The sequence below is a fragment of the Leuciscus leuciscus genome, assembly GCF_965113295.1.
Source record: "Leuciscus leuciscus genome assembly, chromosome: 24".
In the NCBI taxonomy this organism is placed as follows: Eukaryota; Metazoa; Chordata; class Actinopteri; order Cypriniformes; family Leuciscidae; genus Leuciscus; species Leuciscus leuciscus.
Genome location: NC_138723.1, coordinates 30,522,583 through 30,550,413, shown reverse-complemented (window position 1 = coordinate 30,550,413; position 27,831 = coordinate 30,522,583). Strand labels below are relative to the sequence as shown.

The following is a 27,831-nucleotide window of genomic DNA, read 5'->3' as shown; positions in this document are numbered from 1 at the left end:
GTTGACTGTTTTTCGTGATGGATCATTCTACAATCTGTCATTTTTTTCAACGCTAGGGGGTCGCTAACCTCTTACATTAACAAAGGCGTAGATTGATGACGCAGTGAATGAGCGAGGAATCATGGAAGTTGTCGTCATGCCGATGGATCGAACGTTAATAATGACAGTTTATGAGTGAATACATTGATGTTTTTAACATGACTGTGGTATGAAGCAGGGTGTGATTGCTAATGAGAGACAGATATCAGCGCCACACACACACGAGTCCCGCGGATATAAAGGAATAAGGACATTTATTCTACTGAACTACACTACACGCAAGTGCTGAATTACTACTCACACAGGTCAGTTCACGCGTGACCTTTCAACGTGATTACGTAATGTGTGTCGCATCACAGCGAGTGCAAGACGAGCATTTGTGGTTAAAAACTATATAAATGTTTATTTATTTTGTTATAAAATGTCGGCAGGTTTGTCTAGATAAGACTCTTATTCCTCGGCTGGGATCGTGAAGAGACTTTGAAGCTGCACTGAAACTCACATCTGGACCTTCAACCCGTTGGACCCCATTGAAGACACTATATGGAGGAAAATCCTGGAATGTTTTCCTCAAAAACCTTAATTTCTTTTCCACTGAAGAACGAAAGACATGAACATCTTGGATGACGTGGAGGAGAGTAATTTATCAGGAAATGTTAATTCTGAAGCGAACTACTCCTTTAAACAACTATAGTTATCAACACTGAACTAACAGTTCATGGAAAACTCCTCCTGGTAGTTTGACATCAAAAACATGAAAGCAAATTTCACTCCATGTATTCTCACTCAGAGGGCTGTAAAACAGGGGCGTTGCTAGACCCCTTTTACTGGGGCACGTGCCCCAGTATAAATCTGCTGTGCCCAAGGGGGTAATCTTTCAGAAAACACTGAAGCTTCCCCGGGGGCCGCCATTGATTAGCGGACCATCACCTGCTGTTAGCATGCCATTGACTCCCATTCATTTTGGCGTCACTTTGACAGTGAATAACTTTACATCTGAGGCGTTTAAAGACTCCATTTGTCCATTATTTATTTCTAAAGAAACACGAAAATGTCGGGGGGACGTGGAGGCAAAATTACTAAATAATTCATCAGAATACTTAGCAAAAGTTTAGTGCTCCTAGCTCATCATGGAAACCTCCTACTCACGCTCTCCGTCTCTGCAAGTTTCGGAAGGGAATGATTCAGATTTCTCTCGGCACAGCTACTAGAAGACATCTACGTCGTCAAGCTCAGTGTGAGTCTGCTCAGTACGCTCGACCATCAGGAAGAGAGAGCTTCTAATTGACTTCACTCTTCTCCGTTGGATCCAATGGGGTCGCTGTGTCCATTTCTTTTACTGTCTATGGCTGTGCCCCAGTAAATCTGAAGTTTGAGTTTAACAATTTATTTTTATTTGTCAGTGTATTTAATAGAAATTATATTATAGGGTAATAGAAACTATCTATTTGCAACGTATGGAATGCCAAAGCTGACTTTATTATAAATAAATAAATAAATACATAAATAAATATACGAAGAAATGTAAAAAAAGCAAAAATACATAAATAAATACATAAATAAATATACAAAGAAATGTAAAAAAGTACAAAGAAATGAGTATTTATACTTTTATTTCCTTATCTATGCATAATTGTATTTTTTCACACTTTTTTTATTTATTTATACATTTATTTATTTCCACATTTATTTATGTATATATGTTTTTATGTCTACATTTATTTATTTCCACATTTATTTATTTCTACATTTATTTATTTCTACATTTATTTGTCCGTATGCTAATGAGGGGGGCGTGTTTTACCTCAGACATCAGCAATCGAGCTCAGAGTGGCAGTGCTGAAGCTTTGAGGCCACAGTGACACCTTGTGGTGTGACCAAAACGAAACGCAAGAGGTGTGCGGACAATATCACATTTTAAGTCATGTAATATCACCCTAACTGTATGTAGGGTAGGCTATATAGGGTGAACACACATAGCACACATGAACAGAAACTGCACTTCAACGGGTCTGATAGCAGACACTTGGACATGGAAGCGCATGAAAGTATCCACTATTAATAACAATGTAAATGCGGTGGATAGGGCTGATAAGAGCTTGCGTTTGGCTTGCGTTTATTGTCGATGAGACTCGCACACCAGCGCAGAACGCGGAGAGAAACCAGTGCACATTTCACTGACTCCTACGCAAGCATATCGATCAATGAGTTTGAAACGCGACTCAATACACAGTTTACATTCGCGTTTCCTAATTTCGTATGCATATTAAATTGCCATAATTTTACTCTTCGTAGGTTCCTTCCTCTTCGCCTCTCTTGCACTCCTCAAATCAAACGGGTGCGCGCATATGGGCAGAACTTGTAGCAACAGGGGTGGTAGCCATGGTTGCGAGAGAGAGTGACAGTCGCCCAAACCAATCAATTGTTTCGTCCCGGATGGAAATAATGAGCTGTGTTTATTGCAGATTAAAAGGTCTACAGTCACTCGATTTTTATACTCTCTTTTTCAGAGCACTTACATTTTAATTATGTATTGGTATATAAAGACAGTTTAAACAAATTTGGAAAAAAGTTTTTTAGAAAAATCCTACCTACCCTACCTTTAACAGGTGACAATTCAAATGCTTAAAACACAACCCATATTTCATAGATGCTGCTCTTAGATACTGATTAAGCACAAGTCATCAATTTGGAATTATTCTTAAATCAAACAAAAGGGGCTCATGTAAACGCAGCTAGTGAGCCACGCATCTCACGCCATGCAGGAGCACAGAAGCATCATCATGCCCATTCAAACAGCACCTGTCGTGCCCATGGTCGTGGTGATATTTCCCCCTATAAATTGATTTCCAGGGGCGTTTTTCCCCCAAAACCTTATTAAATAGGTATACATCATCATATATGTCAAGTTCTTAATATTAATCGATAAACTACTCAGTTATTATTATAATAAGGCACTATGGCTGTTATCAGTAAAATAAAATTAACAAAAGTCATTAAAAGTCAAAATCTTAATACAGAGGAGAATGCTTTTACACTGCAATTACAATTGCATAAAAGTCGTTATGAGATTAATGTTAAAAATAAAACATTTGAATATAGAAATATGAAATGATGGAATCAATTAAATTGTACGTTTATGAAACTAAAACAGCCAGTAGGTGGCGGTAAGTCACTGAACGAGTGAGTCATATAATTAATTCAGACCGATTCAAAATACCGATTCATTCAGTTCGGGGAAAAAACTCTTCTCATGTATCTAGTAATATGTTATGATTATAATAAAATTATCTCATACATGGGCTTTTTTACAGCATTTTTAAATGCGGAATTGTTTTATTAATGTTGGTGGCATGTTTGCGAGGTGGCGGAAGAAAGTAACGTTAGGCTTATCTAAATTCGGGGAGGACGTCCTTTAAGTAACGCGAATGTAAACTGTGTATTGAGTCGCGTTTCAAACTCATTGATCAATATGCTTGCGTAGGAGTCAGTGAAATGTGCGCTGGTTTCTCTCCGCGTTCTGCGCTGGTGTGCGAGTCTCAACTAGCATGTTAGAGGAACTTCACATGTTCAGCAGATCAGATGCATCGTTTTCCCCTGCAGGGCCAGAAAACAGGTGGAAAATCCCAGAGATCCCAGAGCACCAGAGCCACATCTACAAACCAGACGATGCAGGACATATTGGATATCTATACAGTGCATGCATAATTATTAGGCAAGTCAATTAGGGTATCTGCACAATTTTTAAAGTCAAATTTAAGGCTTTTTAAGACCTTTTTAAGACCTGAAGAAATCAAAATTAATACCGTACATTAGGGGTGTGCAATATTGACAAAAATATGTCTATATATTTTCAAAGTTTTGTTGATAATAATTAGATATTTTACTGATTGTGTTTTTGTACTGGTACCCTGTGGCTGGTTTAGGCCTGTTGTTGACAGCAGACCCATGAAGATATTCATATTTTTTATATTCTATAGTGGTCAGTTCACAGTAGTGACCGAAATTAACATTTTTATTAAGGGGCAATATTTCCCACCTTAAATTGATTTCCAGGGGCATTTTCACCTATATATGGACATTGTTTCTAAACGTATTTAGAGGTATGCATCACCTTTTATGTCAAATTCTAACATTCAAATATATTAAATATATATTCAATATATAAATATATATTAAATAATATATTAAAAATTATATTAGAATAACACAGTACCAATGTCAAAATAAATCATTCAATTAAAATCCATCCTTGCAGTGCAGAGGTGACACAGAAGCGGCATCAAAACTGGCATTAGTCTACTATATTTACACTTCATTTACAATTGCATAAATAAAGCTATTCAATATTTAAATATGAAATGATTTCATATTTCATAATACAATGACAATTAACCTTTCTGAAAAAAATTTTTTTGTCATCATTCATAGATACATATAGAATAATATACAGATGCACTACCCTCTTCAAAATACAGCTGATATATTGTTGTACTTATTATTTATTGGAAAGTTTGCCAATGGATAAATCAGCTAATCCCAAAAATAATCATTAGATTAATCGGAAAAATAATCGTTAGATTAGTCGACTAATCGAAGAAATAATCGACAGATTAATCGACAACAAAAATAATCGTTAGATGCAGCTCTCATATATATATATATATATATATATATATACACACACACACACACATTTATATATTTCTTTTTATATCTTTTTTTTTTTGTATATCATATTATTATTTTACTATGTACACATTTTATTTTCCATTATATTTTTATAATTTTATTATTTTTATAATACATTATTATTCTATTGTGTATAAATACAAGTATAAATACATGCATATTTCTATGTATATTTTTTCATGTACTGTATGTATTTCATTATATAAAGGGGTCACAGGGAACAAAGCGTCTCTGGGGTTTCTCAGACAGGCGGATATTTCTGTGACAAAGACCCTGTGACCTATTCATCACAGTCCTCACAGCAGATTTACGGCACACGAGAGTCGGATACGGGCGTCTCTCTGAGCTGGAGAAACTCTCACCTGTGTGTGTCTGTCTGAGGACGTGTCGAGCAGCTCAGAGCGTCACAGTCTGATCATCTGACCTTTCACCCTTCACACACCTGACAGAAAAAGAGAGACTCATTTCAGAAGGATCACGTGACAATGAATGGGTGAATGATTCTATTTATGATGTCAAATAAACTCTCAATAGTCTTTAAAAAGAAGAGCGTTTATTTGAAATAGAAATTAGGGTTGGGCCGATAGACATCACGATGTTGAGCCGGCATCACGATACACCCCCCCATTAAAATGCATTTAAATGTCTGAAACCTAAAATAAACATTATGTGGTTTAAAACACTGAATAGTTGTGATATATGACAAGCACTGAGCGCGTCCGTCTTTGGCTCAGCGCCAGCCATAGTGCGAAAGCACAGTTTGAATCTGGCAGTCATGTCACGTTATTTTGATTAGTTTTATGTACATTTGCGCATCTCTGTCAAGACGAAGTTAGCCGCGGACGCTAGCTCTCAGCATCTCGAAAACACCATGCTGATATTGATCCTCGTTTTATGTCTCCTTTTGTCCCAAAGTCTGCTTGCCATGGTCCATAATGTTTGAACTTTGAACGAAACAACAATAGCGTGAACGTGCCGCTAGACGTAACGCAGTTGTCCACTTCTGTCGCCATGGTTACTACAGTAGTAGGAGCAGAAACCAGGGATAACGCGGATATTACGTCATTGACAGGCGACAAGTGAACAGGGAGTCAGGGACAGGCACTATTTAAAATGTGAATTTCTCTGAATTTACAAATTCTTGGAAACATTTAGGATAATGTAAGTACACAATTGAAAGAAATATACAACACTGTGCAAGTCGTTTTTGGATATTTTGATACAAAATTGTACCTTTAACGTGGGTGGGAAAATATAAATACATACATAAGTGCCTTTGTACAGACAATATTAGAAACATATAAAATATACAACATTTAATAACCAAACTATAATGAAATGAGCATAATACAAATGAAATACTAATGCATAACATCACAAAGCATTTTCAGCATGTTCCTATTTTTATGAACTTTTTATTTATTTATAATTTTTGTGAATAATTAAATAGTTATATTTCTTCAGTAATTATGGACCTTCAGCACTCTCCTATTTTTAATAACCATTTTCTGTTTTATTTATTATTTTTCTGAAGAATGAAATTGTTCTGCTTTTACGGTAAATATTGACTTTCAGCGCTTTCCTATTTTTAATAACTATTTTTTTATTTATAATTTTTCTGAAGAATGAAATTGTTCTACTTTTACAGTAAATATTGACCTTCAGCACTTTCCAACTTTTATTTAATATTTTTCTATTTTATTTATTTACTATTTTTGTGAATAATTAAATAGTTATATTTCTTTAGTAAATATTGACCTTCAGCACTTTCCTATTTTTTAATTTATTTATTTATAATTTTTGTGAATAATGAAATTGTTCTACTTTTACAGTAAATATTGACCTTCAGCACTCTCCTATTTTTAATAACCATTTTCTGTTTTATTTATTATTTTTGTGAAGAATGAAATTGTTTTACACATTATTATTATTATTATTAATTTATTTTTTAACATATCTAATCATAGTTTATTTTAATTCCAAGCATTAAATCAACTGGGTCCCGTTTTATCCTTGAAGACTTTTATTACACGGCGGCGGCGGCTGAGTGACGTCATCCTCGCGCGCCACGCGAGACCACGTGGTATCGGCAAAGTCAAGAGAGATTGCGGAAAAAAAACAGCGAGATCTCCTCTGACAGACAACCTTAAACCCGTGAACTGTGTCGTCTCGGTGGGATAAGAAGATGAACAGTGTCGGCGAGGGCTGCACGGAGCTCAAGCGCGAGTATGATCAGTGTTTCAACCGCTGGTTTGCCGAGAAATTCCTCAAAGGAGACCGCAGCGCAGATCCATGCAGCGAATTATTCCACAAATACCACACGTGTGTTCAGGTACATATCCGTGCATGTGAACAATAATGTATGTGATTGTGAACCAGCCCTCGGAGGTGAGAAAACACTTGCGACTGTGTCTCAAAACCTTGTGAGCTTCCTATAAATCTGCTGTCAATCACTGATGCTCTGATGTGTGTGTTTCCAGAAAGCCATCAAGGAGAAGGATATCCCTATAGAAGGTGTGGAGTTCATGGGCCCAAACAGAGAGAAACCAGACAGCTGATGGCCTGATGCTCGCCTGAACGTGTTTTATTCTTTGCTTTATATGAACGTGTTGCATCAGACACAAAGACTGCATCGCTGATTCTGATGGACACACATTTTTGAGACTGTACATTGCTTGTTAAATTATTAAATGGGGATTATTTGGCATGTTTGAGCTGTCAGCATCACTGAGGCTTTTTAAACATGCAAGGAAATGCATGTGTGTATTAAAATGAAACCAGTTGTGTTGTCTTTAATGTGCCTCAGAAAATGTTTGTTAATGTAGAAAAATATACATGTGCATTATTTTTTACATTTTAATTATTTTAAACGCAAGCCAACAATTATTTAACTTCTGTCCTTAAGGCCATTTTGTTTTAGGTTGGGGGAAGTGTAATGTTATTTAAATAATTAAAGAATATAAAAGGATTTCAGGGAGTGATGCATCATGGGAGAAACGATCGCGTTGATTCAAGGGGGAAATTATTCGCTATTGAAACGTCAATGCAACGAAAACATGAATAGAAGCACGTTTTACAAACTAATTGCACATTTTTAAAGTGTAATTATTAATGGCCGCTAACAAAATCATCGTTAAATATGAAAAGTATGTATCGTGTGTTATTTTATTACTGTAGTCTTGTTTTTGTTTTATGGAGAGCTTGGTTCAGGCCAATAAGAGACTAATGAAATGTCTACAAATGTATATAACGGATTAGATTAGAATCCATAAACCATATAGACACGGATCCATGTGTTCACTCAGAGATATCAATAACCGTTGCGTCGAAACAAAGCATCGTTTACTGAAATCACGTGACTCCGTTTGATCGATTCGCGCTCTGAATCAATCACGAAATGATTCGCAAAGGTGTCGAAGCTTCACAAAAGTAACGCGCCCATCAAAAAAATAAAGAATAAACCATATTTCCACGGATCCATGGGTTCAGAGAGATCAATAACCGTTAAAAACGTCGAAACAGTTATGACATAACGAAGCATCGTTTACTGAATCACTTGACTTTGGTTCGCTCTGAATCAATCACTGATTCGCAAAGGTTTCGAAGCTTCACCAAAAAAGACCAGTAAAATAACAAGTTTTTATTAACAAATAATAAATGTATTTTAAGTTGTATACCCATTCACTCTTATTCGTACGTGGTAAATGTTCCTTGTATTAAATTATTCAGCCTATATTTTACATTCAACACAAAATTTGACAAAAAAGTATATATTTTGCATCACTGGATATAACTGTTGATTATCATTTATATAGTAAAACAGCTATTTAAATCTTACCTCGCATTCGCGCTCTTTTACCATCAAACACTGAAGCCGAGCTGAAATTCGCGCGGTTTCTATGTGAAGTGTGACGCAGTAAACTAAGCCCCGCCTTCTTTGATTTGATTGGCCATCAGTCTTTTTTTTTTTTACGTTAATGAACTCAGTTTTTATTTATTTATTATTTATTAAACGTTTATTCCAACTAAATATCCATGTAGCATTTCGAAACATACAAACGTTTCACATATAATGCTCTAAAGAATTCCATAGCATTATAAAAACTTTAATAACATTTTTAACATCAGGTACTGATTGTATATGATGAAGTAAGGATAACTTTCAAATATATTCAAAGATATTAAAGAAAAATATATGCACATATTGAGGAAGAAGAAAACAAAAGAAAGAAAAAATAACAGAAAAGGGTATACATGCATGCTCAAAATAAAAAAAGAATTTAATTCTTTGTAAATTAACATGTTTTCTCTGTTAGTGTAACTTCTAACACTTCTTTGTCATCAACAAATCTGTGATGTACAGAATCCAACACATGCTATTTATTGAAACCTAATTAAATCTGTGGCGTCACATCAGTACACTAATGGAAAGTATATATTAGACTAATTAAGAAAAGTTGAAATTAAAATGATTAAAGTTTTTCTGTACAAATGGCTCAGATAAGTCAAAGAACATTTTATGGTTTAAATGAGAAATTTCTCAAAGAAAGATCAATATCTGAACTATTGAGAGCTCAGCATAACTAATAAAATATTAACTGCTATAGAAAAACAAACATTTGATGAATCTTAATTAATTAATCTTAGCTAATGCTCATTTCTACATTTACTGACAATGTCTGTTAACCTTAATGAATAATTTAAATTAATTAATTATTTTAAAGTAGTACTTATAATTCACAATTTACTGTTTTTCCGTTATCTGTTATTGTGTCTGTTATTCCTGCAAAACGGCAGTGTGTAAAAAGGACTCATGATACAATGTGGGAGTAAATTTGACTTGATGCTTTAATTGAAAAAAAAAAAAAAATTATGCATACAGTCATCACATGATACAAAACAAACAGAAAAGCAAAAAAAGATCACACAGGGGGAAATTCCAGAAAGAAACATTTTAAAAATTCCAGCCTTTTATTCAAATCATAAAAAATTGTCATGTTTATGAAATAGACCAGATTTAATCACAAACAGCACGTCTTTAAATGTCACCTCATGCCAATCACAAAGGACAAAACGGGTTATTCATCTTCAGATCTTTCACATTCACAACCGCATCATCTGTTCTGAAAACACACACGCATCATCCACATGATCATTTACATATTCGCATGAACTGAACGGTGAATAAGGCCATTCGGGTTCCTAAAATGGAATGTAAATTACAAAATTGAGAAAGGAAAAGAGGGCGTGACGGCCGAGAAAAGGAGCTGGCGCTCATCGATAGTGGCGTGGCGGCGGGCTATGATGCTGGAGCGGGGGGCGGCGGGAGGGCGGGCTATGGCGGGTCATGTGACGCGGTGGCGATCGGTAACGGGGGGGCGGAGACCCTCTGCTCTGGTACGCGGGTGAGTAGCGTCCGCGAGACCTGGACCGGGAACGCGAGCGACCCCAGCTTGTGCCTCGCTCCTCCATGACTCTGATGTAGGACGTCTCTCCCTGCACAACAAACAAGATGGATGAACTTTAAATCAGGGGTATTATCACCAACTAAAACTGGAGCTTTTAAAGGGGTGGTATAATGCCCTTTTCACAAGATGTAAAATAAGTCTGATGTCCCCAGAGTGTGTATGAGAAGTTTTAGCTCAAAATACCCCACAGATATTTTTATACAGCATGTTAAAGTTTTGAGGGTGAGCAAAAATGCACTGTTTTGTGTCTGTCCCTTTAAATGCAAATTAGCTGCTGCTCCCGGCACAGGGGGCGGAGCTTCAACAACTCCTGTCCTTTTACCTCACACAGACATGCACTGAAAATTTCAAAAACTTCCAGCCTTTTATGTTCAAACCGGAGTCTGACAATGATGGAGAGACTCTAGAAGTGACAACATTTCTGAATGGTTAGTTGATGAGTTTATGTAGCTTATGTGTAGTTATCTTCTAGTCATTGATTAGCATATTCTGTCTTGATAATCTATAAATCGTGTTCCGGGGGCGGGGTTTATGTAAATTCTAGGGTTGGTGATGTCACTAACCCGGGAGGAATGTGGTGTAGTCTCTACCAGCCGTTTGTTGTAGTCCTTAAAAAGCATTTTCTGTAAAAGTAAATCTCTCCCTTTGCTTTGAACTTTGAGCGTTGTAACTTTGCAGATGTTGTTTATGCTCAAACAGCAACATTACACACTAACTAAAGTTAGAAAAGTCAAATCATACTCAACCACCCCTTTAATGTCATTTATATGCAGTGTTGGGGGTAATGCATTACAAGTAACTTGAGTTACTTTGCTTTCCCATGACTGACAGCTTTTCTGTCCCCATGCTGAGAAAAATCGTGAGTAAGTGCAGAGACGTTGTATTTAAAAAATGATGTTTATTGTAGTTCTGGACTAAATGTGAGCGTGCATTTACACGTCTCACTTGCACACAAAAAGATTCAGTATTCCTCAAACTTAATAAAATCAGTGAAATGCAAAATCAGAATACTAAGCAAATCTCCAATAATTACTGTTAAATAAAACAAATATTTGTATGCATTTAATCGCACTTTATTGACCGATGTACTTGCTGCTGATCTTGTTGGTGAAGTATGGATTCATGGAAACCTGAAAGGTTTGTTTGAGCTGCGCACACACACATACATTTGCATTTCCTTCAGCCTTATTTAAATTTGTGTGTGAAAAGGCCTTTACATTTGCCCAAAAATATAACTTTTTTGTTATTAAAAAAAAACAAAAAACAGCCCAAGTGAGTGACGCAAAAGTGACATACACATTACTTTTCTTAAAAAGTAACTAAGTAACGCAATTAGTTACTTTTTAAGGGAGCAACGCAATATTGTAATGCATTACTTTTTCAAAGTAACTTTCCCCAACATTGTTTATGTGTATATGTGGTGTTTTTAATGTGCTTTAAGACAAACCATGTGTAAATTCATAAGTCGACAGCATTGCTGAGTATTTCCTCCTTAAAACTGCAGTGAACCAAAGACAGTCTCAAAAACACGCTTTGAAATCGCTGGTGTTTCTGACGTCACAAACTACCTTGTAACCAATCAGATCAACGTGTGATCGTTGGGGGGCGAGATTTTGAAGCCCAAAAAAATGGGCTGAATTTGCACACTCAATCAATGCACGTTTCCTCACCTGGTGTGATCTGAACTCTGTGCTGTCCAGACGCCGCAGCGCGTACTCCATGTCCTCACGTCTGAGGAACTCAACCACGCCCTCGCCGTCACGCTGCACGTCAGCGAAACACACGTCTCCAGCCTCACGCATGTGGTCTTTGAGGTCCTGCCAGCTGCCAGTGGGAGGAAGACCTGCAGGGAAAGGTTTTTATTATGTTCATACACCCATCTACAAAACTCTTTGAGAGTTAAGTGCTGTAAACATTTGTGTGATATGCATGTAAACAAATTAACATCCATTTGCAAAATTAAAGTCAAGCATTCACAATCCATTATGATTATCAGTAAATAAAAAGTAAACCATTTTCGCATTTCTATGGTTCTCAGAAGCAGAAGTCGTCATAGTGGGGTAAACTTCTATAGTGATTAGGTTTAGGAGTGGACGGCTGACTCCTAAAGTTTTTGATATTCCTTATATTCTGTGTGGTGGTCAGTTCGCAGCAGTGACAGAAATCATCTTTTCCAAACAAATGAAATCAACAAAATTCATCTTTGCAACACAGAAGCTGCATCTGAAGTGGCATTTAGATGCAGCTCAGACAGACATGGATGCGTTTAACCTGCAGTTACACATGCAGAAATAATGTTGTGATTAATTAGACATAAAATGCTGCATATTTATATTTTGAAATAATTGTATAAAATTAAAAAGATACTTTAAATGTGAAATTAAAACCGCCACTAGGAGGCAGCGAGTCACTGTTAATGAGTCATTCAACCGATTCATTCAAACGGCTGATTCACTCAAAAACGAATCATTTGACTATCTTAATGAGTGAGTCATTAAATCATTCATTCAAGTGATTTGTTCATTCAGTAAGGAAACACCTGTGTGTCAGAGAGCAAAACTATCCTGTGGTCAACTATTTTTGTTGACGAAATGTAGTAAAAACAGGCAATACTGTGTTTAAAATGCAAGTCACTTAATATTAACAATTTGTTTATTGAACTGTTGTATAAAATCAATATCACATTTGTAATAATGCTGATATTTAGAGAAAAAACTGCACTCTTCGTGTGACATCGATTAAAGTCCCGTGTGTTGAAAATCAAGCTTTTAATGTAGTTTATGTGTCTATATGGTGTTTTTAATCTGCTTTAAGACAAACCATGTGTAAGTTCATAAGTCGACAGCATTGCTGAGTATTTCCTCCTTAAAACTGCAGTGAACCAAAGACAGTCTCAAAAACACGCTTTGAAATCGCTGGTGTTTCTGACATCACAAACTACCTTGTAACCAATCAGATCATTGGGGGGGGGGGGCTAATTTGCATATTCATAGAACCAGGTATACTAAATGAGGAAAGGGTGTCGAGTTACATTCAAGCTATTTTAAGGCATGAAGAATTTTTTGTCCAAAGAAAAAACGCTTAAATATGTAATTTTGGTGATCAAAGATAATTTAACAGATCAAATTATTGACTACAGGGGGACCTGAATATTGAGGGCATTATAAATGCATTTTAATAGAGTAAATCATGTAATGAAAGTATGCACACTAAATGCACAAGCGCACTAGTCTGAATACATAACGTAGTGTGTGTTTTTGTAAAGTGAGGGACATACTTGATAATGTCAGATCGCACATCATTAAAACAACAATCACGATATTATTGTAGACGATATTTATAATGTTGATTCAAGTGAAGGTGCCAGTGTCTCAAATCTCTCAACTCACCGGTTACAATAACACGAAACTCAGATCTACGTGTCGGGGGCCCAAACCTTCCCCGTGGCCCTCCTCCTCCTCCTCCACCACCTCCTCCACCACCTCCTCCTCCTCCTCCTCCTGAAGGTCCACTAAATTTGGATCCGGAAGAACGAGGGTATTCCACACGCAGCTTACAGTCTCCAAAAGCATATCCATTCCTTCCAAAGACCGCATCCTCGGCATCCCTAGAGGAAGAGAGGAAAGTGCTCCTAATTTTCGTTCTACACCTGAAAAAGCCTCGTCCATGAGCTCTCTGAGGCCGGGCGACTCACCGTGGATCCTCAAATCGCACGAAGGCAAACGGGATGGTGCCTCTGTTGTTCTTCAGCTCAATATCCCGAATTTTTCCGTATTTGTAGAAGAGATCCTCAATGTCCCTCTCCTGAACTTCCATGGGAAGGTTTCCCACGTAGATCCGTCCGTCCGACATGGCTTTAAACCTCGCTGAACCTGCAGCCTTCGAGGAAATAGAGCGTTTTTTTTCCGGGTCAGGGTCTTTAAAACATCCAAACTCTAGTCCGTTCTTCTAAAAGCCACTATTTACAACTCTAAACTCTGGTGGAAGCAGTGCATGTCGAGCTCAAGTAACCCAGCAGAGGACCTTCTCCAGGACCACAGTCTGAAAACTTAGAAACACAGGATAATCCGTCAGTATGAACATACATGAGGGTCAGATGAGGAACAAGGGAGTGAATGATGCTTCCAATCGACCACAAAACATTTGAATAACGTCTAAGAAGCACATGTGTGCATGATTTAAATGGCGATTTACATTCTGTAGGGAAAATATCATCTCATTTTGACATAGAAGACATATTAAGCTACCATACGTCATGCCAAGATCTAGAAAAACTACTTTTATTATGTTAAATATCATTCAACACAAACATTGTAAAACATTTTGTAATGAGCAGGGCATTATGAGCGACTCTGGGATTAGCTTAGGGGCTTTGTACAGAGAATAAATCTGCAAATATGTGAAAAAATATGATTAATAAAGGAGTATGTTTAATAAAGGAGTCAAATGCAAATGACTGGAGGAGCCATGACAGCTGCTAACAGTGCTAACATCTCTCATCTCTTCTAATGTTGTTAATTCCCCACGCAATTTAAAATATAAACCTAGATTCGTTCATTTATTCTTGTATAAATAATAATCACTTAAATTAGGCATACAATTGTCATATTTACGTATTGTTTAGTAACAATACAACACAATGACATTAGCATACTAGCTGCTAGCTCCTTTGTTGAGACCAACTGCTCAGAGCAAAATGACAAAACACGAGCGAATAACGGGGTCTGCTTTTTACTCATTCGCGAATGTGTTTAAAGATTAAATATAAGGGGAATTTATAGTTTGATTTACCTTAATAAATTGCAGCTCGTAATAAAAAACCGAGGATAAACAGGCGCACGCGCTTCCCCTCCCCGGATCAGGAAGTGAGAGAATTAAAATTCCGCCCCTTCAGGCGGAAACAAGCAACTGCAGGAAACCGCTGAAACCTGTGACGAGCGACGACACGACACACACACACACACAAAACACTACTGGCACTTCAGTGTATCGGTGTAATAAATATATATATACAAAGTATAAATATAAAGTTATTATAGTTAAAATAATATTAAATGTTATTATATCACGTTAAATACTTTTTATAAATGTCATTAAAGTAACATAAAATAACATAACATTTTGTTATAGCTAAAATAAAATTAAATGTAATTATAGTTAAAATAAAATAAAATATTATATCATATTTTAAAAAAAATCATTATAGCTTAAAGAAAAGACAATAATAAAATAATGTTATTACAGTTCAAATAAAATGTTAGTAAAATAAAATAAAATGTTATTATAGTTCAAATAAAATAAACTGTTATTATAGTTAAAATAAAATAAATGTCAGTAAAATGTCAAATGTTATTGGTAAAATAAAATAAAATAAACTGTTATTATAGTTAAAATAAAATAAATGTCAGTAAAATGTCAAATGTCATAGTTAAAATAAAATAACAAATGTAATTATAGCTCAAATAAAATAAAATAATATTATAGCTAAAATAAAATAAAATATTATTATGGTTAAAATAAAAATAAATTCATAAAATGTCATTATAGCTCAAATAAATAAAATGTTGTTATAATAAAAATAAAAATATAATAAAATGTCATCAAAATGTCAAATGTCGTTGGTAAAATAAAATGAAATAAACCGTTATTACAGTTCAAATAAAATAAAATGTTATTATAATAAAAATATAATAAAAAATGTCATTAAAATGTCAAATGTCATTGGTCAAATAAAATTAAATAAACTGTTATTATAGTTAAAATTTAAAAAATGTCAGTAAAATGTCAAATGTCATAGTTAAAATAAAATAACAAATGTAATTATACCTAAAATAAAATAAAATTATATTATAGCTAAAATAAATAAAATTATAGTGAAAATAAAAAAAAATTAATGTTATTATAGTCAATAAAATAAAATAAAATTCAGTTTACTTGAGCATTTTTTGGGTAACCTTGTACTTTTAAGAGTAGATTTAAATGTGGGTACTTTTACTTTATCCCGAGTACATTTCTAAAGAAAAAACTGTACTTTTACTTCGTTACGTTAGGCGACGTTCCTCTCGTTACTTGATTTTAATGCAATACATGTTGTTAAATGCGTAGTTTAATACCAAGCGCGCTGTATCTTTTTTCTGGGCTTGAGCGATGCTCAATTCACAAATGAATCACTCTTTTGAGTCGATTCTGTTCAAAGACTTCATCAAACAAGTTGGCAGATCTGTCTGAATCGGTTCGCGAATCAGTTTGAATGAACTGTTCAGTTCCTACACGCACTGAATCGTCTGAAGCGATTTCAATTCACACTCGACTGAGTCGAAACTGGAAGATTTAAGAACATCAAGAGCGTGATGAAGTGGCCGTGGACCTACAGTACAGTCAAATGAAAGCAAATCTGCAAATGCATCATATTTTTTGCCAGCGATAAAGATCTTTATTAGTTGAACATCTTCGTAAGCTGTCTGTGAATGAATGATTCCACAGGACGATATACTCGATTTCATTTAACTCAGGTAATACATTTTACAAACAAACAGATTATTACGCCACGATAGCACTACTAGAAAGTATGACATTACCCGTTTTTTGGACATATACATTAATTTATACAAGCTACCATTGTCCACATTTTATGAAATGAACACCAAATGAATGCAAAACTCTGCAGAGTCACTTTATTTCGACATTTTCTAATAATCCAAATAGTTGTATAAATTACTATTATACAAACCAAAGGACAGGCAACGATTCTCGGGCTACAGATGGCAGAAATAATGCTTGTCTCTTCTGTTTTTGTTGCAAAGATAGCCTATCTAATTATGATAATATAGTTATTTAAATTAAAAATAACTAAATAATATCATGTTATATATATATATATATAGGCCTATATATGATCCGAAGTAACTAGCTACTTGAGTAGTTTTTCATTGGTTACTTTTTACTCTTACTCATGCAGCTTAACTATTAAGATTATTACTTTGAGTAAATATTTCTATAAGTACTTGTACTTTTACTTGAGTACAGTTTTTGGATACTCTACCCACCTCTGCATATAATATTTTTAATTTACAATAAAATCAAATTGTCCATGATAATTGACAATTCCATTGTCATCAGGGTTATTATAGTTAACTAAAACCAAACCAGAAAAAAGCATTTTTGTAATAAATAAAATAAATAAATAAAATCAACATTTCTCATTTTTATTTTTGTTGTAACAGGCATGTACTAAAATAACTAAAACTGACATATCTAAATAACTATTGATTATTTCAAGGTTTTAACACAAGTCTAATGTTCACAGTATGTCACGATGTTAGCGTGTCACAACATGAGCGGGGTGTGCACTGACCACATCAGACATCGATGAAACAACATCTTTTCATGGTTCTATGAAATCACAGATGGGTGTGAGGGATCTTCCTTTGCTCCATATCGTTTATAAACATCAAACCAATCAGAACAAAGAGCGGAGTGTTTTTTCTCAGAACAGCAGAACAGGTTCCCATGAGCGCTATAGATGTCTATCATTTCAAGAATTATTGGATTGAGCAGTGTTATATTATCTCTGTCTGTGGCCATGATTTCTGGGACGATAGCAAGGCTTCAGCAAACACTGATCAGGTATAAGCTGCACTCAAATCTTTCATGACATCATATGGAATGATGACATCATATTAAGAATGATCACATTAGCTCATGCGATTTTGAATCAAAGCCTTTGAAAATGCATGAGAGGAGAAAGTGCTGAATGCGCTGTCTGACACGCCTTTCCGAGACGACATCATTCAGGAAGGACTTGCTTTTACAAGTGTTTTTCATTTACACATTTTTACTGACGTTTTGTCATTCTGTAAACTCTTAGAATGAGGCAAACTTTATTAGTTTTAACCAGCTTATTTAGACATTTCATCCACTTGATGTTGCATTTAAGGTGTGTTGTAATGAGATTAAAGGCAAAAGTAGTAACTTTGAAACAAGAGTTGTACAGTAAACACTGGCATACGCCATGTTTGATGTGTAAACACAGAGTACGAAACACTTTCTGTCCAAATATACAGTATGAGACTCTGTGCACACAAATCCACCACACTATTAATAATAACAATGCATATTCTACCAAATGTAGCTAGACAGGTAAGCAGAGTGCCTCTCGTTTGCAAATACCAAACAAAATCAAAACATGTCTAAGAAAACTTATTTTCAAGGAGTAAAAGATCTGATATCATAGTTGCATAAACACCGCCACCGTCTTAAGAACTAGTCCAACTAGCAATCAGCGAGGAGTGAACGGTCTTGTTTTTTTGGTTCTTGAAAGACTAGTCTACGGTTTGTGCAATCGGCCACATGTATACATAAAGTGATCTAATCTATGATTTCCTTTTAAGGATCCAAGAGAGTTTGGAAGGATTATGAAGCGAGTGATACAAAAGTTGTTTTTGGGGGCTTTTGTGATTTGCATCATGGGATTTTACTGTTTTATTGCTCCAGCCTCCCTGGATACACACAGGTAAGCACACTTTGTTGTTTCTTTTAACATTGAGCATATTGACAACTAAATCTCCCACTTAACGTTAATCTTGCACAAAAAACACACACATTTTAGAACATTTAATTTTAGCATTTACTCTCCCTTTCAAGTGCCATAGCAAAGCATGCTGGGAATTAGAAATCCAAGCCCAGTAAAATTTATATTAAAGTTTATCTAAATTAAAAGAACCAAGTTCATAAAACTCAAAACTATGTAACAATTACTTAAATGTGTCAGTTTTGTGAACGCAAAAAGGAAAAGAAAGTTCTTAATTTGATTGAACAAATTTGTTTAATTTAAGTGAACCCAACTCAAATTATTTTGAGCATCAGGGTTTACATTTGTGGCTTATGATTCAACATGTGGCTTTCTATATACCAATCATCCATCACCAATCATGTGGTCTTATTTAAAGCCATCCTTTTAACTACTCCGATCAGGATTTTTCAGACATTAATACTTTTATTCAGCAAAGATGTTTAAAACATAGCAAAAGTAAAGGACATTCGTTATAGATTTCTTTCTTAAAATTTGCAGACTGAATGGTCAAAAGTTACTGAGTAAAGATACCTCACCTTGTAATCTGCATTATCATTATTTCCCCGTGCCGGACATCGAGACGGAATACACGATAAAAAATTATGGTGATTTTAATGGTGAATAACTGTAAAAATGCTACGGTAAATCCTGTTTTATTGGTTAACAGTAAGTTTCCCTATGATATATTGTTAATAACTGTAATCTAACTTTATTTTAAAGTAAAATACAGTTGAATTGACAGAAGTGAACAAGAAAACATCATTGTATAATTTACAGAGAAACCCGTAAATTGACATTCCCGGAATTCCCTGAGTGACATGTGTCCCTCAAGTGTGATGCATTTTTTCTGAAATAACTTTTCTGAAATACTAGTTTGTTCTTATCAGTGTACATTAGGTTTTTATGTTACATGTTGTTAAATTAATGTTTATCGCATAACTTTAGTGTTGTGTGTTACCATGATGGTGTTTAGTGTTTGTGTGAATGACACAATGTCAGTGGCTAAAAAAGTATAGTCACACACCCCTGTTAAAACAGCTGGTTTTTGTGATGTAAATAAAATTAAACAAATCAGAACTGCTGATAAGACTCAAAATCAAAGGGTGCTTCAACTTATACTAGTTTAGGGGTGTGTAGACTTATGCAGTTCGTTATTCCAAGCTTTTATTTTATTTTATTCTCTCAGAAATGTGTCACTTTGGTTTTCGGCATTGCTTAGGTTGTTATTTTTACATTAAACTTGCAAAAGTTCTTATTTTTATTTGCTTGGTTTTTTACATCACATAAACAGCTGTTTTAACAGGGGTATATATATATATATATGCTGCCTGTTCTGCTGTCCTGTATATTACTCCCATTAAACCTTCGTATTGGAAAAGATATCTTCTTCTGTCTTCCTGCAACCACCCGTGACAGAAGATCGGACCAAAAGCTCAAAGAGTGGAAGAGGAGAACATGGACGGTCTCCGCACCTTTGTAAATCCTGCAAATCGACTGGTGACCTGTTTCCAGGACGGTCGCCAGATCGAAGAATGTGTTGAAAAGTTACTAGAGATTTCTCATGAGGTAAACTGGGTAGATGACGTCCTAAAGACTGTGTTCTGGTACGGACTGGATGATCTTCTGCACCAGCAAGCTCCAGCGGCTCTGATCCCAGGCACTTTCGTCCAATACCTGGATCGTGTGCTGTGGTTGAGCTTCACCGTGGGTGAGGCTGATGATGACATCGCCACTCAACCACAAATACCAGCCAGCTTCATCGCCACATCGTCTGGATGCGTTCCCGTGCCTTCTTTGTCAGTTCCAGTCCGTTGTTCAGAGTCCGCTCCACTACGCTCTCTGGAGTCCGCTCTGGGACTTCCCACTGAGCTCAGTGCGGAGCCCGCTTGCCACACAGAGCCTAGTTCGGAACCTGGGTATCTTCACATCATGCCTGCCAAGCCTGAGCTTCTTCACGTCATGCTTGCCGTGCCTATGTCTTCAGACAAGATGGCCGCCGCCATTCCTGAGCCTCGTCTTAATATGGCCGCCGCCGTTCCAGAGCTTCGTCCCATCATGGCCGCCGCCATTCCAGAGTCTTGTCCCGCCGAGACCACCCTTCCAGAGTCTCGTCCCGTCATGGCCGCCGCCATTCCAGGACCTCGTCCCAAGATGGCCGCCTCGCCGCCCGAGCCCTCAGCGGAGATGGCCGCCGTTACTCCTGAGTCTGTTCCTGAATTCCCACCTAACCTCCCTCTCCCACCTCCTCTCATCCAGCCGTCATCCTCATCTCCTCTGCCTCCTGTCAGCCCCGTCACTCACCCTCAAGACACCAGTGGAATGGTGGGCTCGCTGAGGGGCTTCCAGTTCTCAGTGCCATCATGGACAGTGGATGCCCTGGATCCGACTCCAACCACCGCGTCCAGGATTCCTCATCGGCCCATCAGTCCACTGGCTCACCCTTGCCTCCTACCTCCTTCATCTCCTTCGTGGCTCATCAGTTCACCAGTTCTGCCAGGCTCCCTCTTCCCCCCGGATCCACCCAGGTCGCTAGTCGACCTACCCTCACCTCTGGACTGCACTCCTCTGGCTACGCCCCGTCCCTTCGTCCCCCTGGCTCCATTGAACTCCTCACTCACTTCTGCTCCTCCTTGGTCCTCAGTCCCTCTGTCTCCACCACGCCCTTCTGTGTCCTGAGGTCTACACCTGAGGTCTACACCTCAGTCGCCCAAGCCAGCGGCTTCCCCTGTGTCCCTCTGAACCCTCTGCTCCACCATGGCCCGGCAAACTTCTGTCTCCTCCCTGTCATCCTCCCCCATCGGTTCCGCCTCTGTCCGTCATCGCCCTAAAACCTCCTGCCCTTCAGCCTAGAGTTCTCAACGGGCCTGAAAATTACAACCCGACCCGACCCGGCCCGTGGCTTTTAAAGCCCGGACCCGATGTAACCCGACACATCAACATGAATTATCTGACCGAACCCGGCCCGCGGCCCGACGCGGCGTTATATCCGTTATAAACGGATCAACGCATTTTTTTTCTTTTCTCATACACGTATTATCATGACCAGCAGACGGGAATTCAAATCAACCTTTAATGTTCACGCCCTTTAACAATACAAACAACTGAAACAATAAACTTTAAATATATTAATAGGCTATATAAATATGCCTTAAATAAAAATCTTCACACAATAATAAATAAAAAGAACTCAAACATGTACCCAGCCAGCGGGCGGGCTACTTTTCACATCACACAATTTTTTAAGAATTTTTAAACAAAATAGGCCTAGCCTACAAACATAATCGTATGCTTACTTTTATTTACTTTTCACCAACTCCATCTTCTTCTCCAGGCCAGGCTAAAGGCGTGCACGCAGCGGCGTCAGGTCTGCCTCCGCCCCTCTCCATGATGCACGTTACACGCAGTAGCCAGCCTTTCTTTACGGTGCGATGATTAATAAATGTTTTTTTGTTTTTTTTTCACTGAGCGGAAAAGATTAAGCCCGACGTCCGACCCGACCCGAGTCATTTGTTTATATTTTCGACCCGAACCCGGCCCGAACCCGCGGGTCCCGTCGGGTTTGTCGGGCCGACCCGACCCGTTGAGAACTCTACTTCAGCCTCCATGGCTCCTCCCTCCATTAGCTCCACCATGGATCATCATCGTTCCCTCTGGACCTATCACCCCTCTGCCAAGCCCTTATCCTGATATTCTGCCTGCCTTCTCCTGCCCTTCGCCCACTCCTGTTGCCAGCCCTCCGCCTGCTCCTCTTCCTCCTCCCAAACCCCCACCTTCATCTCTCTCGTTACAGCGCGAGGACGCGCCTTGTGGGGAGGGGCGTTCTGTCACAGTGGTGTTTGGGTTAGTTTGTTTTCATCTGGACTTGTATTCACGTCACGTGTCATTATCAGTTCAGCTGAATCACATGTGTTCCATTAATCAGTGTCATCTGTGTTTGCATTCAAGTTCCGTCTGTTCAGTCAACATTTGTCCGATCGCCGTTGTATTTAGTGTGTGTTGCCTGTTCTGCTGCCCTGTATATTACTCCCATTAAACCTTCGTGTTGGAAAAGATACCTTCATCTTCTTCTGTCATCCTGCAACCACCCGTGATATTAGATTAATCTTAAGATTGTGTTACCATTTAGAAAGTTAGCATTTACTGAATTAGCTAGTTAAAGCAATCCAAGTTTCCACTACTAAAATGTTTTTAGTTGAAATTACATGATAATTTTTTATTAAATGTATGAATTAGATTTCTCAAATATTTCAAGTTAAGAGCAATTAAAATGTATGAGAACAAGAGAAAAATCTGCTAGTTCTGCTTACAAACTTTGAATTTCTAAATGTAAAATGTAAAAAGTTAATTTTACTCAAACAGATACATATAAATAATAAATCCAGATAAATTTAGCAGTGGTCTCTTAATAATTTTTTTTCCAAAGCTGTATTTCATTCCATCCAATAAATTACATTTAAAGGACAATTTTCGCTTCTCCTCCGAAGTCAAATCGACATAGTCAACATTTGAAGTGAAAAAGTCTAAAAAGTTCAAAGATGTCCTAAGACAAAAATGGGTATTGTTCAAAATTCATGTATAACTTTGATGAAAGGTTTTGATCCACTTCAAATGTTGACTACTGTATAATAATTCAGTGTTTATCCTCTTTTTTTTGTATCTTTTTCAGTGTACTTCTGGCCCCATGTGCACCAAACATCAAAGTGTGGAACAAGAGCATCAGAGAAGATGTGGCCTGTGCGCCTAAAGTCAACCTGATGTTCATGAAGACCCATAAGACGGCCAGCAGCACTTTAATGAACATTCTCCTCCGCTTTGGAGAAAAGCATCAGCTGAAGTTTGCTCTCCCAGACAGCCGTAATGACTTCTCCTACCCATCCAGCTTCTTTCGAACTCAAGTGAAGAGCTACCAGCCGGGCACGTGCTATAATATCGTGTGCAATCACATGCGATTCAATGCGCCCGAGGTGAAGAAGCTACTCCCGACGGACGCCATCTTCTTCACCATCATACGAGATCCCGCAGAACTTTTTGAGTCAACGTTTCACTACTTCAAAGCTTACATACCCCAAACATGGAGAATACCTGGAGAAAACCAATTGAAAGAGTTCCTCGCCCACCCAAACCGCTACTTCAACCCAAAGGGAATCAACGCGTTTTACCTCAAAAACCTACAGTTTTTTGACTTTGGCTTCGAGAACGATTTGGATGCTGGAGATCCAAGAGTTCAACAAGGCATTGAATACGTCGAAAAGCATTTTCAGTATGTTTTAATATCGGAGCACTTTGAGGAGTCGCTCATTCTGCTAAAAGATGCTCTATGTTGGCAAATGGACGACTTGTTGTTTTTTAAGATTAATACTCGAAACACCACATCTGTAGCTCTCATGAGCCCGGAGATGAAGACTCAAGCTCGGCAATGGAGCAGCGCTGACTGGCAGCTTTACCGGCATTTTAACACCACTTTCTGGGCCCGTGTGGAGGCGTACGGCCGGAGCCGAATGGAGGAGCATGTGAAGGAGCTACGCAGGAGAAACACAGAGATGGAGGCCATTTGCATTGATGGAGGGCGAGCCGTGGAGGCGAAGGACATCACAGACAGACACATGAAACCCTGGCAGCCCATTGGAAAACCTTCCATATTAGGATTCAACCTGAGGACCGATATTGACCAGCAGTACCAAGAGCTCTGCCGGAAAATGCTGACACCTGAGATCCAGTATCTGACTGATTTAGGAGTCAATCTATGGATCACTAGATTATGGGGCTGGTTTAAGGATAGTATTATTCAGTTTGGGATGAGTTCATGACTTCATATAGATTTTTATATTCATAGACAAGGCAAGGCAAGTTTATTTATATAGCACATTTCATACACAATGGCAATTCAAAGTGCTTTACATAGAAGAAATTAAAATAATAAAAAGAAATAGGAATAATTAAAACAGTTTAGAAAAATAAAATAAAATACAGTACTTTTAAAAATAAAAAAAAAGAATATTATTATAGATCTTTCCTTCAAAGGATTCCCTTAAGACTTAAATCTTTCAACCTTCTTTTAACCTTCAATCTTCTTACGACTTCCATCTATCAACATTCCTTTAACTTTCTTTTCTCCCTCATTTACTCACACGTTCTTTTCACTTTCTTTAGCACTGTGTTCACATTCTTTCTCAGACGAAAACTTTAATATCGTCATTTAAATACTGTTCTACTTTCAAACCCACATTAATACACGTCACTTTCACATTATCACTTTCTTTTACACCTTCTGAGTGGGCATTTACAGTTACGGGCTAAATGCCCTGCTGACATAGGAGAAATTTAAATAATTAAAAGAAATAAGAATAATTAAAACAGTTTAGAAAAATAAAATAAAATACAGTACAGAACAGTACAAACAGTCGGACGAACAGTGGCACAGTGCTCATTCAGTAAATGCATAGCTAAACAGAAGTGTTTTGAGTCTGGATTTGAATGTGACCACTGTAGGAGCACATCTGATCTCTTCTGGAAGCTGGTTCCAGCTGTGGCTGGCATAATAGCTAAAAGCAGACTCACCATGTTTTGAGTGAACCCTTGGTATTTCTAGCTGATATGATCCTAATGATCTGAGTGATCTGTTGGGTTTATATTCAGTGAGCATATCTGCAATGTATTGAGGTCCTAGGCCATTGAATGATTTATATACCAGTAATAATACTTTAAAATCAATCCTAAATCTAACTGGGAGCCAGTGTAAAGACCTGAGGACTGGTGTGATATGTTCATATTTTCTGGTTCTGCTCAGAATCCTGGCGGCAGCGTTCTGTATGAGCTGCAACTGTCTTATGGTCTTTTTGGGAAGGCCAGTGAGGAGTCCATTACAATAATCCACCCTGCTGGTGATGAAAGCATGCACAAGTTTCTCTAAGTCTTGTCTGGAAACAAAGCATCTAATTCTTGCAATATTTTTCAGATGATAGTATGCTGATTGTTATTGCTTTGACATGACTACTGAAACTAAGGTCTGACTCTAGTGTCACATCAAGATTCCTGACTTGATGTTTAGTTGTTTGACCCATAGAGTGAAGGTATGCGTTCACCTTGAGAACTTCATCTTTGTTTCCAAACGCAATAACTTCAGTTTTGTCTTTGTTTAATTGAAGAAAGTTTTGGCACATCCAACTGTTGACTTCATCAATGCATTGGCACAGGGAGTCAATGGGGCTGTAATCATTAGGCGATAGGGCTAAGTACAGCTGTGTGTCGTCTGCATAGCTGTGGTAAGCAATTTGGTTATTTCTCATTATTTGGCTCATTGGGAGCATATACAGGTTGAACAGGAGTGGCGCAAGAATTGAGCCTTGAGGGACTCCGCATGTCATGGATGTCCACTCAGACTTATGGTCTCCTATACTCACATAATAACCTCTCCCATCTAAGTATGACCTGAACCATTTTAGGACTATCCCAGAAAGCCCCACCCAGTTTTCCAGCCTGTCAAGAAGTATGTTATGATCGACAGTGTCAAATGCAGCACTGAGGTCGAGTAGTACCAGCACTGATAATTTGCCTGAATCAGTATTTAAGCGAATATCGTTTATTATCTTTATGAGCGCTGTCTCTGTGCTGTGATGCGGTCGGAAACCAGATTGAAAATTGTCAAAGTATCCATTTGAGCTTAAGAATTTGTTCAGCTGATTGAAGACAACTTTTTCAATGATCTTGCCTATGAAAGGAAGATTTGAGATCGGTCTATAGTTGCTTAATATGGTCTTATCCAGATTGTTCTTTTTCAGGAGGGGCTTGACAACTGCAGTTTTCAGGGAGTTTGGAAAACTCCCAGAGAGAAGTGAGGCATTTACCACTTCTAGAAGATCTGCTTCTAAACTGTTTAACACACTTTTGAAAAAAGATGTGGGAAGTGTGTCAAGAGCGCATGTTGATGTTTTAAGGTGTTGTACGGTTTCTTCCAAAATTTTGCCATCAATTTCTTTGAAGTCAGACATAGTAACTACTTTCTCAGGTGGTCTGATCTGTCTGACCCCAGCACAACTCAAGGATGTGCTGATCACCTTTCTGATATTATTGATTTTCTCAGAGAAGAAAGAAGCAAACTCACTGCACTTGCTGTTTGAGAGCATTTCACTGGGAATCTGGCTTGGGGGGTTTGTCAGTCTCTCTACAGTAGCAAAAAGAGTGCGTGTGTTGTTTAAATTGCTGTTTATAATATTTGAGAAGAAAGTCTGTCTAGCTTTGCCTAGTTCCATATTGAAAGCATGGATGCTGTCTTTGTAGATGTTATAATGGACTACAAGTTTTGTCTTCCGCCACATGCGCTCTGCTTTTCTGCATTGTCTTTTCATATTTTGCACTGCTGTTGAGTTTCTCCAAGGTGCTTTGTGTCTGCCACTCTTCTTCCTGACTTTAACAGGAGCAATATCATCAATTATATTTTTAACTTTTGAGGTAAAAGAATCAAGGAGAAAATCAACAGAGTCAGCAGATATGCTTGGTGTTAAGGATATAGCCTTCATAAATAGTACACTAGTGTTCTCATTTAAGCATCTCTTCATACTAAATTAAAGTTTTAATTTTTAAGTTATATTAACGCGTTAACTTTGACAGCCCTAATTATTTATTATTACTAATTCCTTTCTAAATCCCACATTTACCTCGAGCAGTTGAACAATACAAGGATAGACGTGAAACTGCTCTTTTAATAATTTCAAATAAATAATAAAAAATTGCATAAATTATTCTTGTACTGACCAAGTTATTTAAATGGAGAAGGTTACATTAAAAACATACAATTTAACATTTGATGTTAAATCCACTATTGTTAGAATTGTAGTATCGTCCAGTATTTAATGCACCTTTAACCCGCGGGAGAAAAAATCAAACCGCGGCAACAATTTAAAAGTAGCGAATTTGAGCAGATTTTAGAACATTGTTTTCATTTGTAAGGCGTCACCTAGCAACGAGGCGCGTGTTTGTTTAGACAGGTGTCCTGCACAGTCAACGGTTCTCTCCTCATGAAGCTCACTCACAAGTCGAGATCTTTAGTTCATTTTAATTAAC

General features: G+C 37.4%; 3 protein-coding genes across 4 annotated transcripts; 2 read left to right on the top strand and 1 right to left on the bottom strand.

The window, feature by feature from the left end:
- Window positions 1–6,796: 6,796 nt before the first annotated feature.
- On the top strand, window positions 6,797–7,527 carry triap1 (TP53 regulated inhibitor of apoptosis 1). Its single transcript, XM_082158739.1, has 2 exons — window positions 6,797–7,063; window positions 7,212–7,527. Exons 1-2 carry the CDS (start codon window positions 6,917–6,919, stop codon window positions 7,287–7,289), a joined length of 225 nt encoding a protein of 74 aa, XP_082014865.1. The 5' UTR covers window positions 6,797–6,916; the 3' UTR covers window positions 7,290–7,527.
- A 2,034-nt stretch (window positions 7,528–9,561) lies between these two features.
- On the bottom strand, window positions 9,562–15,127 carry srsf9 (serine and arginine rich splicing factor 9). Its single transcript, XM_082158719.1, has 5 exons — window positions 14,991–15,127; window positions 13,894–14,247; window positions 13,589–13,806; window positions 11,870–12,042; window positions 9,562–10,227 (listed from the first exon to the last, which is right to left on the bottom strand). Exons 2-5 carry the CDS (start codon window positions 14,049–14,051, stop codon window positions 10,006–10,008), a joined length of 771 nt encoding a protein of 256 aa, XP_082014845.1. The 5' UTR covers window positions 14,052–14,247; window positions 14,991–15,127; the 3' UTR covers window positions 9,562–10,005.
- Window positions 15,128–17,763: 2,636 nt separating this feature from the next.
- On the top strand, window positions 17,764–25,735 carry gal3st1b (galactose-3-O-sulfotransferase 1b). 2 transcript variants are annotated; one of them, XM_082158689.1, is made up of 3 exons: window positions 17,764–17,825; window positions 18,590–18,711; window positions 23,438–25,735. In XM_082158689.1, exons 2-3 carry the CDS (start codon window positions 18,614–18,616, stop codon window positions 24,576–24,578), a joined length of 1,239 nt encoding a protein of 412 aa, XP_082014815.1. In that variant the 5' UTR covers window positions 17,764–17,825; window positions 18,590–18,613; the 3' UTR covers window positions 24,579–25,735. The 2 variants fall into 2 exon arrangements, with proteins under 2 accessions (XP_082014815.1, XP_082014814.1); XM_082158688.1 differs by lacking the exon at window positions 17,764–17,825 and adding an exon at window positions 18,187–18,232.
- The last annotated feature ends 2,096 nt before the right edge of the window (window positions 25,736–27,831 follow it).

Bases quoted from the DNA above. Each gene is read 5' to 3' on its own strand.
- triap1 (XM_082158739.1), top strand. From the start codon at position 6,917: ATGAACAGTGTCGGCGAGGGCTGCACGGAGCTCAAGCGCGAGTATGAT. The intron at 7,064-7,211 runs GTACATATCCGT...GTGTGTTTCCAG, and splicing joins AATACCACACGTGTGTTCAG to AAAGCCATCAAGGAGAAGGA.
- srsf9 (XM_082158719.1), bottom strand. From the start codon at position 14,051: ATGTCGGACGGACGGATCTACGTGGGAAACCTTCCCATGGAAGTTCAG. The intron at 13,807-13,893 runs GTGAGTCGCCCG...CTCTTCCTCTAG, and splicing joins GTGCGATTTGAGGATCCACG to GGATGCCGAGGATGCGGTCT. The intron at 12,043-13,588 runs GTGAGTTGAGAG...CTTTCCCTGCAG, and splicing joins GTTTCGTGTTATTGTAACCG to GTCTTCCTCCCACTGGCAGC.
- gal3st1b (XM_082158688.1), top strand. The intron at 18,712-23,437 runs GTAAGCACACTT...TATCTTTTTCAG, and splicing joins GCCTCCCTGGATACACACAG to TGTACTTCTGGCCCCATGTG.